Here is a 13,250-nt window from a genome sequence, read left to right as displayed (position 1 = left end):
TGTAACTGCAATTACAGAGGTTTTCGAACTTCATCGGCTATCGTAAGACTTTTGATACGCAAATCAAAGGAACTGTGGTATTCACAATCCAACATGTGGATAAACATCTGCAACAGAATAGGCTGTGGGCTATTATTTATTAAAGGTCCACTTAGGAATAAACAATAAAGCCAGAGGTCTGGAACAGTGCCATCAAAATCTACCAACATGGTCATTAGTGCACTAACAAGTTACTATGGGATGTTACTGTGTAACAGTGAGCTAAAAGAGGCTTAAAAGTACCGTAGAGCTGGAAATATCTGTGATAATTCTTTGCAGGGTCAGCACCATGATGGACCCCTTTCACATTAAATGTAAATAATAATTGTATTCATGTCCATTTGAAGCAATGGTGATTCAGCAGCTCTAAAAAGCTGCAGTTTAAGACACATCGGGATGAAGTCTGTTGGGTTTTCTGATTTTGTCCATAGTTCCTGGCAGGCAGCTGTGAGAAACAGTCAATACTCCATCAATAAAGGTTTGTTTCGCTGCTCCTTTCTATGTAGTCAACCCGTTCTCACTCCCAACTCGTAAAATACCGCCACTTTGGTCAGTGCCCCTCGGTGTCTGATACTGACGCACGGAGGCGCCCTTCAGCGTCTTTATGTGACACACTGGGCTTTCAACTGACTGTGAACCCACCCGTGTCATTATTAGATGCTCAGAGCAACTGACGTAGTATCAGCTAGTAGTCAGTCGTTAGTCAAGTAAATGTGAAGAACTGATCTTGTCCTAACCCTAACCCTGTGAAGACAGAAGTTTATCTCGAAGAGACACTATGCAAGTGATGAGCGTATCCTGACACGTCCAGTGACGAAGCCTCGGTATTTGATAAGTTAAGTGAGAATGTGTTGGTACAGTACATTTACTCCATCTTGTGTTTCTCTTGGGGCCTTCTTTGGTCTAGTTCCACTTCTCCTGGAAACACAGTGGCCATAATGCTCCCATTCTGCTGCAGGAATCTCACATATATATATGAACACTTTTGAATTTCTTAGTTACATCACAGGTAACAGGTCACAGGTTTTTGGAGTTAGGTGCCGAAAAACACTACACAAGTCAGTGGTAGAATACTGTGCAAATGTCAGGAATATTATCAGCGTTTAATTACAGTGTGCTGTAGTGAACACATTCAGCCTGTTTCTATTGCTGGTGAACTTTGGCTTCTTTTGGAAACAGGTAGGAACATTCTAATAGCGTCCCTGACATTTCTATCGACTTACTTAAGATAACAAAGTTCTTAGGACTCTCTTTTCAGACAGAGATGACTTCATATGGAAGACTGCTGCACTCCGATTGGCTGCTGGATACCGGCGAAGTGAAGGCTGCACACAGTCGTTTATTATTTCCTGACGATTTAATTAGGACAAATAATTTCATCATTATCAAAATGACTGCGTGCGACCCTCTAAATTGAGAAATTACATATTATTACGTTTGCTAATCAAAGAATGAATATTTAATACTACCCCATACTGTATGTATCAAGCTTGATGTTAAATTATCCAAAACTATGATTAACAACCCCTATAAACCTGATTTAATTCAAGCATAATTAATCATCTTCCTTTTTCACTTGACACGAGCATCGCCTCAGACGGCCTTGAGGAGAAATCTGTACACTTTCTCTTATTTACTTCCTCTCTTTAGAAGCATTAGTGCAGTGCCCGGGGCCCAATGCTTGGCCTGTGGTGTTGCTGCTTGCAGCTTTCATAAGAACCGTTTATACAAAGAACTTCACTGTCAACACTGCACTTCGTTGGGTCCCGAGCAACACGCCATAACATAATTGCGTAACACACTGAAGTCGCAGCTACTCACGGAAATGTAAACATCCAATCATTATACCTTGTCTGCATTACTTGGGAAGCATTGAGAGATGGATTAACAGACGGATGTTGGTTTTGGTCTTTTTATGGAATTTGTTGACACTGAGAAAAGCCTTATTTATATAAATGAATAAATACAAATCTACATTTAAACACTTGCCCTTTTGCACTCTCATAATGTCCTCCAACTTTTTCTTTATAGTTCCGCAGACAGAGCGTACACCCTCATTAATGACAAGAGCAGGGAGTCCAACCTCTCCGCTGCCTGTAAAGTGTAATTACAATCGTATTATTTTATAGCATGCAGCCTCCTCATCTTCTAGATTTTTATTGATTGTAGAATCTATTGGAGCTTTTGATTGACACATTTTTTTCATTGCTAAATTAGAAACTGGCAAACAGTAAAATATTGACCCCGACCAGTTGTAGTAGTGAAAATCACATAGCACTTTATTATTATTTATTTATCCATTTCATTACTGGAGAGCTTCCATTTTTTTTAAATCTTCAATAAGATTTAAAAAAAATAATAATCTGTCATTACCTGCATAAATCTACGAGTGAGCAGGAGTCAAAACAAGGTCTCGCTAATAAACGAGCTGCATCCTCAGCTCACGGTGTGGCTCTAAGTGGCACATGTATTGACAAATGTAGATTGCAATGCATTGGACTGGGGACTATTGACATTGCAATAGCAAAGACACATCCTGCGGTTGGCAAATTTTCTTGGTGCAGTGAGAGATGACCTTGCTGAATACATATTCGGAGGAAAGGCTGATAGAGCTTCAGTAGCCTGGGAAATTGAACCTGTGTTATAAAAGAAAAGCATACAGGATGACAAGCAAACACTGTATCCGTGTGATTGATTTAGTCATTAATCTGAGCTGTACTCTGTGTGCGTTTGCTTGTGTGTGTGTGCGTGCGCCTCTCTCTGTGCACACATGGATAAGACTCCTTGTGTTTAACTGCTGCGTCCCTCAGCCAACCTCCATCCTCTCACGTCTTCCATTCTATTGATTGGCATACACAGCAAGCACACAAGTCACCCACGCAGAAGGAGAGAAGTCTTGTCTGTTATGGCAGGTCAACTAAGGAAGCACTGTGACCTTTGACTTAGATATATTTAGGTTGCTCCATTTTTTTTTCCTTCCAAGTATGGTCCATTTTTGGAACTGGTTTACTCAAGTGATGTTATGAGCTTGCACATGAGCTGGATTCTCACGATGTCACGAGATCACACATCGCACCAAAATCCATCGTGTCAGGCTTCAAGTAATACGTATGTGTCAGCCAGTGACCAATCAGCATCCTGTGAGGCGCTAATGCCACCTACGGGCGTGGCCTAGGTGTGTGCGAAACAACAAAATGTGGCAAATGGGTGTTCAAAACAACAAATGGCGGCTTCTAAGATGTAGATGCTGCGATAGCATCAGTTATACCAGAACTGGAGAGGATTTCTTCAATGAAAGAAGAGCGAAAGACGGCACTGAAGGCTTTTCTGGATGGAAAAGATCTTTTTCGCTCTTCTCCCGACTGCTTCGAAAAGAGTTCGATTGACAGATGGTTCATCCGATCACCTGCCATGTATTTTTTGAAAGCTCCTGCCCTTTTTCCCAAATAGTTTCCAATCACTGCTTTTCAGATGGTTGTGTAACAATCCATCCGGCAGGTAGGGTTAATGTAAAGGACATAACCTGTTTCTAAATCTGGCTAATAGATATATTTAATGCTCAGGTGATCCTACTGCTACTATAACTGCCACCACTATAATAATAATACTAATAATAATCATAATAATCCATCACCATCCTGTTTTTCTGCAACTAGAATTAACAAGAGATGGTGATTCTAAATACAACCAAATGCTTAATCGGACAATTTTATGCATCTAAAATGCAACAATTGACTTTCATGAAGTGTAAACACACAGTGAAATGTTTTAAAGTTCTAAGATGAAAGCATTTCCTTCACTTCTCAGAACCGAAGTTTGCCGAGTGCCATCTGGTTCTATAATATTCGAGAGAAGGCAGACATCTGTACAGCTGGCATCTCCAACACAAGGCAACCCACACCAAAACAATCTAGACTGATAAATAGTTGAACAGGTCGGAGGGAAGTATGCATTTTAGATTTTGAGGTAAACTTTAACAGTTTTGGACCTTGTTTCTAGAGAATGATCAGCTGATCAGTCTAGTTTCCATGTGTTGACTCGATTGCTTGAAGATGATTTACCAATTATCATACACAAAATGAACAGCTGAAGGAACCTATAGGACTCATTTGTGGAGCCTGTAGAATTCACAATTTATGTAAAATGACATTAAATCACACTTGTGAAAAAAATGAAAATACAGTGACAATATAAAGGGTGAATCTGAATCAATGAGCGGGGATACAAAGTGAATGTAGATGCTTACACACAGGTCACAAGGGCTCACTGAACGGGCATGAGAATTATGCGAATATTAATTGTGAAAAACACAATTATTTTACTCTCATCACACGTGAGATGTAAGTCTGACTTTGGCTTCACATTCATAAAGCACCTTCGAAATGTTGCGTTTTTATCTTTGGGTTTTGTCTCAATTGATCTCTATCGAGTTGTTTATTACTTTCTATTTCAGTTGTATTTATTGTACACTTAGAGAACACACAATTAGGACTTTTATTCTAAAGTGAAAATAAATGAAGATTATTCAAAAGCTAATAATACTTGTTTGATAAGAAGCAGTCTGGGACTTTTATTAAGTTCTTTAAATCCTGCATTATAAATGTTACGTGTAGAATTTTGCTAAGTAACTCCGCCGACAAACAACTGTAAACATCAACATCTGCGTGACTGAACTAAAAGGGGCATCAATAATAAATCCATGTTTTGAAATGTTAATGTTGATTGCGAACATATTGTGTTTAAAACCTTTTGAAATGGTTATGCTGCCAATAGTGTGACATTCACAACACTTTGAAGTACTGCAATCATTGGAAAATAGTTCAAAAGGGTAAGAGAGCCATATTTGGCAGCTTACATACTCATTTGGCACATCTACAGTTTCAGTCCAACACAATGGAATGCAATAGAAAGACACATCTAAGACAAACCTGAACACCGAGAAGACTTATTCGAGTGCATCAATTTGAACGAGTGAAATATTTTTTTAGTCTTGACATTTTTAGAAAAGATAACATTGGAAAGATGAAACAATATGTTTCCAAGTATTTCACTGCAGAGGATGAAACGCGTGCACTGATTCGGTTTTCACATTGAAGTCAAACGAGATGATGATTGTCATTGGCAGCGCATGTTGGTGTGAGTTTCTGTTGCTGCTTTGTTGGCAATCGGCTGCAGAGACCACCACTGCCTGTCGGCAGCAGCATAGGTTTGTGACCGAAGGCCGGCCTGTGAGAAGGACTGGGCTCCGTCCAATCCGCCTCAGGGGAGGATGTCCTACTGTTCAATTCTAATTCATGTACATATAAATAACTGTCCCTGGCCCTGCTAATTGGATTAAAAGGCTCGGTCGACGGGAGACAGGGGAGAAGGGAAGTGAAGGCGGCAAGACTTGATTTACAGCATACAATTATCTTCTTGTGAGGGCAGCTACGGAAGCAAATTATGACTAGGGAAATAATGTTTGTTTTTATGATTAATTGTTAATTTTTATCATTCAAAACGTAATCTACCGTAAATTCTCAAAACACAGCAATGGTTTATATTTACCTCAACTGCAGAAAGGAGCAGGCCTTTATGTGGAACAGGCTTGTATTAGAGACAGGGCTTCATTACTCATTTTCACAGTTTTATATTTGATCATATTAGATCTTAGATGTCTTCCTGTTTCCCAAATTGCTCCTTTTAATGCGTTGTTACTCACAACGCTGTCTCCTACAAAATTGCGTTACCATACACCTAGTTTGCATTCTCGTATATGTTACAAGGGGAATGTATTTTCTCCCAGATTATGCTCACAGTTTTAAACAAATTGTTAAAATTGTAAATTGAAACAAAACAATAATGCAACAAAGTTTCAGCAACACAATTACCTTTTTAGTGACACCTGATGTTTAGGCTTAAAATAAGTATGTTTGTTATTTTTTTGAAGTTACAGATGTAGATTAGAATAAGGTAGCTTTAATCTTTGGTTGCATGCCAGACACGAATAGCAGCCTGCTTGGTGCAAGTCCTGTGTTTGTTTGACTTGGGCTTCCGTGGACTGACGAGAATGGTGTTTGTGATATGTCTAAAACAAACATAATCTGGTGAAAATATCTTTCTCTAAAAAAGTATTGGGACGTATGGGAACATATTGTTTTGGAGACCAGGGTGTTACTCACTGGTCAATTTCAATTGCTTCCAATATTTGTTCTGTTCATCAAACCAATACATACCAATACCAAACATATGCAGGAAGTTTTGAGTTTAACTGAAGTAAAAAGCACTGAAATGAATTAGTTTATAAAAACAGCATTTATAATTTAGAATTACACATTCAATTTTAAACTGGTCATTTTTAAATCAATGAACATTTGCTGCTTTGTGTCAATGTAGTACATGCAGTGATTCATGTGGACAGAGGAGCTGAGAGGGACGTTTGGATGTGTTTTTTGTTAATAAAGCTACTGATGGCAAGAGACAAAAGAGGTACATACTCTTATATTGCAATTCTATAACATCTCTTAGAATGTGTGGTTCAAAGATATTTCTCTCAGGACAGGACAATGTCAACATGTATAAGTGCATTGACACTGTGAGCAAACACAATGAACAGATTGCTGCAAGTCCAAACAAACAGAGCAGAATGTCAACAGAAACTTGATCATTGGCTGTCGACAGCCAAAACTTAGCTAAAGCTACCAAAAAGGACTTATGTTAAAAATGAATAAGGTTTATCAAAAACGTTTAAATCTTGATTCAAAAGGCAACATCCATCTCAGGAATGAAACCTGCGAGATAATGAGTAATGAATAGCTAATCAACATGACACAGCAATGACAAGCAACACAAAAGCAGATACATACTACAATTGGTCAAAAAAAGTATATACACAAAATATTTGTGGAAAAAATGCGAGAGGCTGATGGAAATCTAAATGTGTGAGAGAATGAGAGAAACGGAAAGTGGAAGGTTGTGGATTGGTCGTACGCAATACACCAGCGCTAGATGCGGAGAGGAAGAATGTTTTAAAAATAAACAGAACATGGTGAGAGGATGTGGTGAGGGAAAGGATAGAAGAAGTGATTTAGGCTTACCTGGGTCCTGGGCAGCTCCTGTGTTGGAAGAGAAGGACAGATGGGGAAGGGTAGAAGGGAGGGGGGGGGGACAGAAAGGGAGGTTAGCATTCGAAGCCCCATCTAAATTGAATTGCCTGACATTTGCCATTGCATCAAGGTTCATGGTCAGATAAGAAGCAAAGAAAAGTCATTCATGCTGTTTCCCTCTGCAAAAGGAAAATCATTATAACACCACAAGTGAGTTGAGAAACGGACAGTTTTTGAAGTTCAAGTGTCAGGTTTTAACTCCAAAGGCACATTCATTTACAAATGGGCTTTGAACCATCTGTTTTTTATTAGGTAATACCAAAATGTTGCGGATTACAACTCCTGTGAAGATGTCATCTTGTGCTAGTATCTATATTTGGCTCCATGCCACACATCTACTGAATTAGCATCGTGATACACCAAGACTCTCAACTGTATAGCACACATTAACAACATTAACATTGCCATTGTCTTTCAAGCATCGGCGGAATGAAAGAGGAAAGGAGTCAGCTCAAGTTAGTAAATGTGTGGGAAGTGACACCATAGGCAACAGCGAGAGGTTGCCACGCAACCAGCAGGAAGCCACTGCTCCGAGCCAAGAGACGGCCGAGCACATGAACCCCCATACGAGCGCAACTTTCCGCTTTTATAAATGGGTTTTTGTATGGGATAAACAAAATAGATAAAAGATGTTAACCAGTGAGCTTTAGCGGCGCTCGTACTGTAGGTGGAATTAATTTTTATTTCTTGCTTCCAGTCTTTATTCTGAGCAAGCTGCTGACTGCAGACTTCAGATTAAGTGACAGACTTGGCAGTGTTATCAATCTTCTCATCTAACATCATAGAAATCACACCAAAGCACACACTTAAATAAATAAGTGGCTAAAACAGGCTCAAACTGGGGCATGTGTATGAAATCCGACATACCCTCAGTATACAATCTGGCATCCGTTTAGGCCCCCATCGTTGACGAATATTTTTCAGCCAAGTGAGCATGGATTCCAGCTACGAGGCAGCTTTTGATTAGAAAACCTATTTCCTCTTCAACTTTTGCCAAATTTCAATCATGGTGATGTTCTAATTACCATTATCCAAAGCAAGACAGAGAGGCAGGGGGTTTGAGTGGGTGTGTGTAAGTGGGTGTGTGGGGGGGGGACGAGGAGTGAAAGGGAGGTAGTCTTTGCATGTAAGCTGTGAAAATCTGAGGAAAATGCAGCATGAAGATCAAGCTCTTTTACATCCCGTTACACAGCAATGATGAGGATGTGTCCTGTTGAATTGTTCCCTATTTGCTTGGACACGTATCTCTGCAAGCTTAAAGCTCGGGTCCGGTAACATTGGGGAAACCAACAAGAGCAAGCTAGTTATTGAAAATTCACCAACTGAAAAACAGCACTAGTTTCAAAAGTCACTAAAATCTGCCAAGCCAGCAAGACTGATAGCCCATCCCTTCAGGCCTTTTACACATATATATATATATATATATACTGTATATATACGTATATAAAATATTAAAAAACATAGAAAACCAAAAAGAATAAGGTTGATGGAGTTTGGCAGCCTTCGATCGTACCTGAAAGGCTTTTACCAAAGCTATAAACTGGAGTGCTCATCTGAAGACTAAAGAGTAAGTCATAAAGTCTCCCAGGATAGCATCAGTTGTCTCCTGTTTAAGCATTCAGCCGTAGCACACGGGAAGCAGTGTAACAAAGTGCCTCAGAGAGCCACACAGTCAACCCAGACCACCCGCGAGTTCAGGTTCATGTAGTGTGATGTGGAGAGGGGGGTTTGCTTTGGGGAGATTACACAGCAACAGATGAGCCATGGAGCAGCTCTCCCCATGTTAAGTAAATGGAGAACGGGTGAAGAATAACTGCACGGTCGCTTTGCCCCTTATGGGTCTTGTGGGATCCTTCGCTATTCCACCCCGACCTACAACCTCCAGAGGTGAGGTTAAATGACAAGGACTGCAGAGATGCATTAAACATGAGTCATTTGGACAGAGAGCTAGACGTTGGACCACTCCAGAGATGATAGGGACATTAACCAGGGTTTCACCAGGGCCTGAGCTGCATATAATGAAGGCCTCCACTACCTCACGATGTCTCTGTCTCTACATTCGACTCACAGCCAGGGAGCTGAGCAGTTCGAGATGAACTGGCTCCCGATTTTCTGTCTCTTCTTTCTCTTCATCGATGCTCATTCACAAGCCTGACAACTTATTATAGTCTCTTTGTTGTGAAATCAACTCGTTAAGCCATTGTCAAGCACAACACCAGCAGCAGCCAAGAACAAAAATGTAAGTGAGTTAAAAATCATCATCGTCAGCAAAAATTAAACAAGAAAGATCTTTTTTTAAAACAAAACCAAAGTACAAAAGATATATAAATAAATGTATTGTATAATGAATCACTAAACCTATGTTTTTTTTAATAAATGCAAAAATAAATAATGAAATGTCATAGCACTACTAGTGCATCTAAATACATTGATATGCTGCAATGGACATGACCTTTACCCCTTGTGAATTTAAAACAATGTTGCATTTGATTTGGTCCCTCTACTGAAAGACTTTTTGCATTTGTATAATAATAAAACCAAAGATACACGTTCTTTTTAAAAGAATGAGCCAACCTCACATAGTAACAACAACAAAAACAAAAAAAACTCCCAGGTGTTATAAGAGTGGTATATAAAAAATAAAAGAACGGACATAACAGCCCTGCTTTCATCTGTATTCATCAGGTGAGGGAGGCCTGGACACTCTCTTCTCCGCTACATAGAAACACAATAATAACAATGGCTTCCTTCGACACAACACAACGCGCTTCCAAGCGCGTCATCTTCAAACGTAGCTCTTGGTTAATGGCTTGGAACACACATTCAATGTCTATCAAAGAAGGACGTTGCTGGGATGGATGCACATGCTGACAACTTCCCCCTGCTCGCTCCACGGTCACACAAACACGCGCTCTGTCTTCTGTACACTCCCAGCATACACACACACACACACAGAGAGAGAAAGAAGCCTGCCTTTAGTCAGTTTAAGTATAGCAAGCAATAATGTGTTGATTAAATCTGTGATCAGCAGCCTAAGGGGCATGAAATTGGACATGATGAGTGTGGCACATTAAAAACTAATTATCAATAGCACCAATCCTATTGTCTTTCTTTTAAACCAGTCACGGCAGTAAATCAAGTGTGGAGAAGGGAACACAATGTGCTCTATCACAATGAGCTCTGGGGTTACAACCATACCTGGATTCTGGCTGCATCAAAGCTTTTTGATAAAATATGAATCTATTATTTACCGCCTGTAGCACTTCCTTATTGTATTGCAAACTCGAGGCGTTTACAAAATATGCTGCCAGACGGGAATAAAGCTGAATTTACCTGTAATACTTCACAATTTCAAAGGCAAAATGGAAGAAAAAACAAAAAACATTATCTTATTTGCCTTCTCCAAAACACTGTTGTAAGACCGTGACTGAACGTGTTGCTCTTTTCTTTGAATGAATATGGCCTTGTAATCTCCTCATGCCTGCATGAGCAATTAGAAAAGTACACTATCAATCTACCTTCCCGTCATTCTGTCTGACTCTCTGGGATTTTAGAGATTCAATTCAACTTTGGAAATATGAGCAAAGCACAAAGTCTGGAGACAAAGTATGCGGAGGAGGACTTCAGGACTTTTTGCATATAGCCTCTTCTTAAGGATGCTTTCAACATGGCACCAGCTGTGGTTGCTTCGATGAAACCACAAAGCCGCTACATTTCATCACCAACAATGTGCCGTGGGAGAGCATCTGCACTCGTCTTTTCACACCAAAAGGATTTGCTTCTGTGAAGCAGCTGTCATTTGATGTAATCTATGAGGTATAAACCTTGCCTATTTTCCTTCTCTCCTTCCTACTTGGATGTTGCTCACCCATCCACTCTCCCTTTACCTCCGGCTGTCTCTGAGACCCGGTGATTAGAGAGCTGGTAGCTGTCCTGCTCATAAGGCCGGGAACCCTCCCTCCACCACCAATGGTTGTGTCTTCGGGGTACAGGGAGCACGAGTCTCCAAAACCCCCAATCCTCACCCCTCCAATGAGCAAAGGTAATACAGCTCAGCGTATAACAGTGTGACATTATGCATCGGGGCCCTTTATACGAGTGGAATTCTACATTCTGGAGTGTGTGTTTACAGTACCATCTGGTAGATTGTGTACACTTATCACTGGCAATGTAGAGGAGAAATGCTGGTGCTCAAATGTGGATAAGCTTCATTTCATGAGAGCCTCTATTGCCTAAATGTCTATCCAGCTGCCATAAAAGGGAAAATGACATAGAACAGGTTATTCACACTGAGAGTAATTTGATATAATTATAACACAGTTGAAAAGCTGTTGCTTTCCATCGTTTCCTCCAGCTATGTTAACCCTAGCTTTTCCATGTCAGTGCACCTAGAATTGGATTTCATGGATAAGGGGATTTTTTGTATTTTTCTCATTGTCAACAAACAAATGGTTTCAGTTGAAACCATTACGCTTGGGCTGAGTGCTACAGACTGGGGGGAAGATGGGACTTAAACGTTGGTTATGGTCTTTTCAACAGATTTGCTGATACAATTAGAAACACCAAACAGCACCAACCTTATCCTTGAACATCATCACTAGAAAATGAATGTATTGCTCTGAATTGGAGATTGGAATTGCAAAGATTTGTACTGATGGATTGTATATACATATATACTGTATATATGAAAAAAAAGAATAATTCTGAAGAGAAAAGTAGAAAGATCCAGTGATCCCCCAACTATTACCATACCATCTTCATTGATAGAACTGATAAGGAGAGGAAAACTTAATCCCCAAGGAGTTCTAGAAGAGAAAAGAAAACTTGGCCAGGCTTACCTCTGGGGTCAGGGAAGGTCCAATGCCATTAATTTTAAATGAGAGGAATGGATTTGAGGTAATGGAAACCCAATGGCTCCAGACAGCATTGGGCCTTGGTGGCGTGAAGACACCAAATGACGGCGTGATAACCTGACCACTCAACTGTACGAAGTGGAAGAAGTCAAGAAACTGATTTGGGTTTTCTGCCACCCACACGATATGAAAGCCTGAAGCGTAATGCATTAGAAATCCATTTGTAGTCGTTCGAGTGTAACATAACTCAAGACTACTCTTTTGGTCAAAATAATACCCATCTGATTTAAGACTTGTCTGATTTTGCTCATCATTCAACGACAACTAGTCAAGCCCGTAAAACAAAAAGAGAGAAAGAGCAACTGCAATTTTGGCAATTATGAATCTTGAACTGTAAAGTTCAGGAGTTTTGGAATTTCTGATGTCCAACCAACAAGTTGTAGTTTAACTTTCCATTTTGTAGAAGAGAGGAACAGATTAGGCTTTTTAAAACGAATGCGACCACTACTCTTTATATGAAATGCTATGAAGAGAAGACATTAGGGTGGGTTGGTACTGAATGGTGTGTTTATGTGTTAGGTCATGTATTCTCTGAGAACACAGCAATTGAATTTGCACTGAAATTGCCCTTAGTACATGTCTTTTGTAACTCAGGACAGGAAACTCAAATGTTTTGCGTATGTTCTTTATAGCACCAATAATTTAAATAATGAATAAGCTACTAGATAACTTTCAATGTTAAACCTTGGTGACTATAGTTTAAAAGTTCCAGTGAAATGGAAGTTAGAGCATATTTAGCTCCTGTTAGGGTTTCAAATGCTTGATGACTCATCCTGCACTCAGGGGCATCAAATCAAATCAAATGAGACTTTAGGATGTCTACTTCATTCGAGGGAAACATTTCAACCAGCTCTTTGTTCTTGCAGTGCGGGCGGTACACGAAGACGAACATCCTGCGGAGTTTTGCCGGCAGGTGAGCGGGGAGCTCTGGCACTAGTGGCATTGAGGGAGGCAAAGTATTTGATTTAAATCCCTCTCGTAACCATACACTGCTCAAATATTCATGTTTCATTGTGAAATATGTCAAAATACAGGAGCTAAAGACGGTTCATGCTTCTGTTTCACTGGGACTTTAAAGTCCATCGATCCGTCCATTATACCTACCTCTTTATCCTGCTCTAGATCACAAGGAGACGGAGCCCATCCCCAGCAT

At 40.0% G+C, this 13,250-nt stretch overlaps 1 protein-coding gene across 1 annotated transcript in view; it reads right to left on the bottom strand.

Moving 5' to 3' along the window:
* The window catches only part of cadm1a (cell adhesion molecule 1a), a 330,300-nt gene that overhangs the window by 91,244 nt on the left and 225,806 nt on the right, over positions 1–13,250 (bottom strand). The window contains exon 2 of the mRNA XM_076102623.1: positions 7,116–7,133. Coding sequence (XP_075958738.1) covers positions 7,116–7,133 — 18 coding nt within the window. The remainder of the gene's footprint in view (positions 1–7,115; positions 7,134–13,250) is intronic.

Source organism: Anarhichas minor, unplaced genomic scaffold, assembly GCF_050575085.1.
Source record: "Anarhichas minor isolate MPS153535 unplaced genomic scaffold, ASM5057508v1 ptg000027l, whole genome shotgun sequence".
Lineage (NCBI taxonomy): Eukaryota > Metazoa > Chordata > Actinopteri > Perciformes > Anarhichadidae > Anarhichas > Anarhichas minor.
Note: the sequence above shows the minus strand (reverse complement) of the source record. Positions and strands in the feature narration are given on the sequence as shown.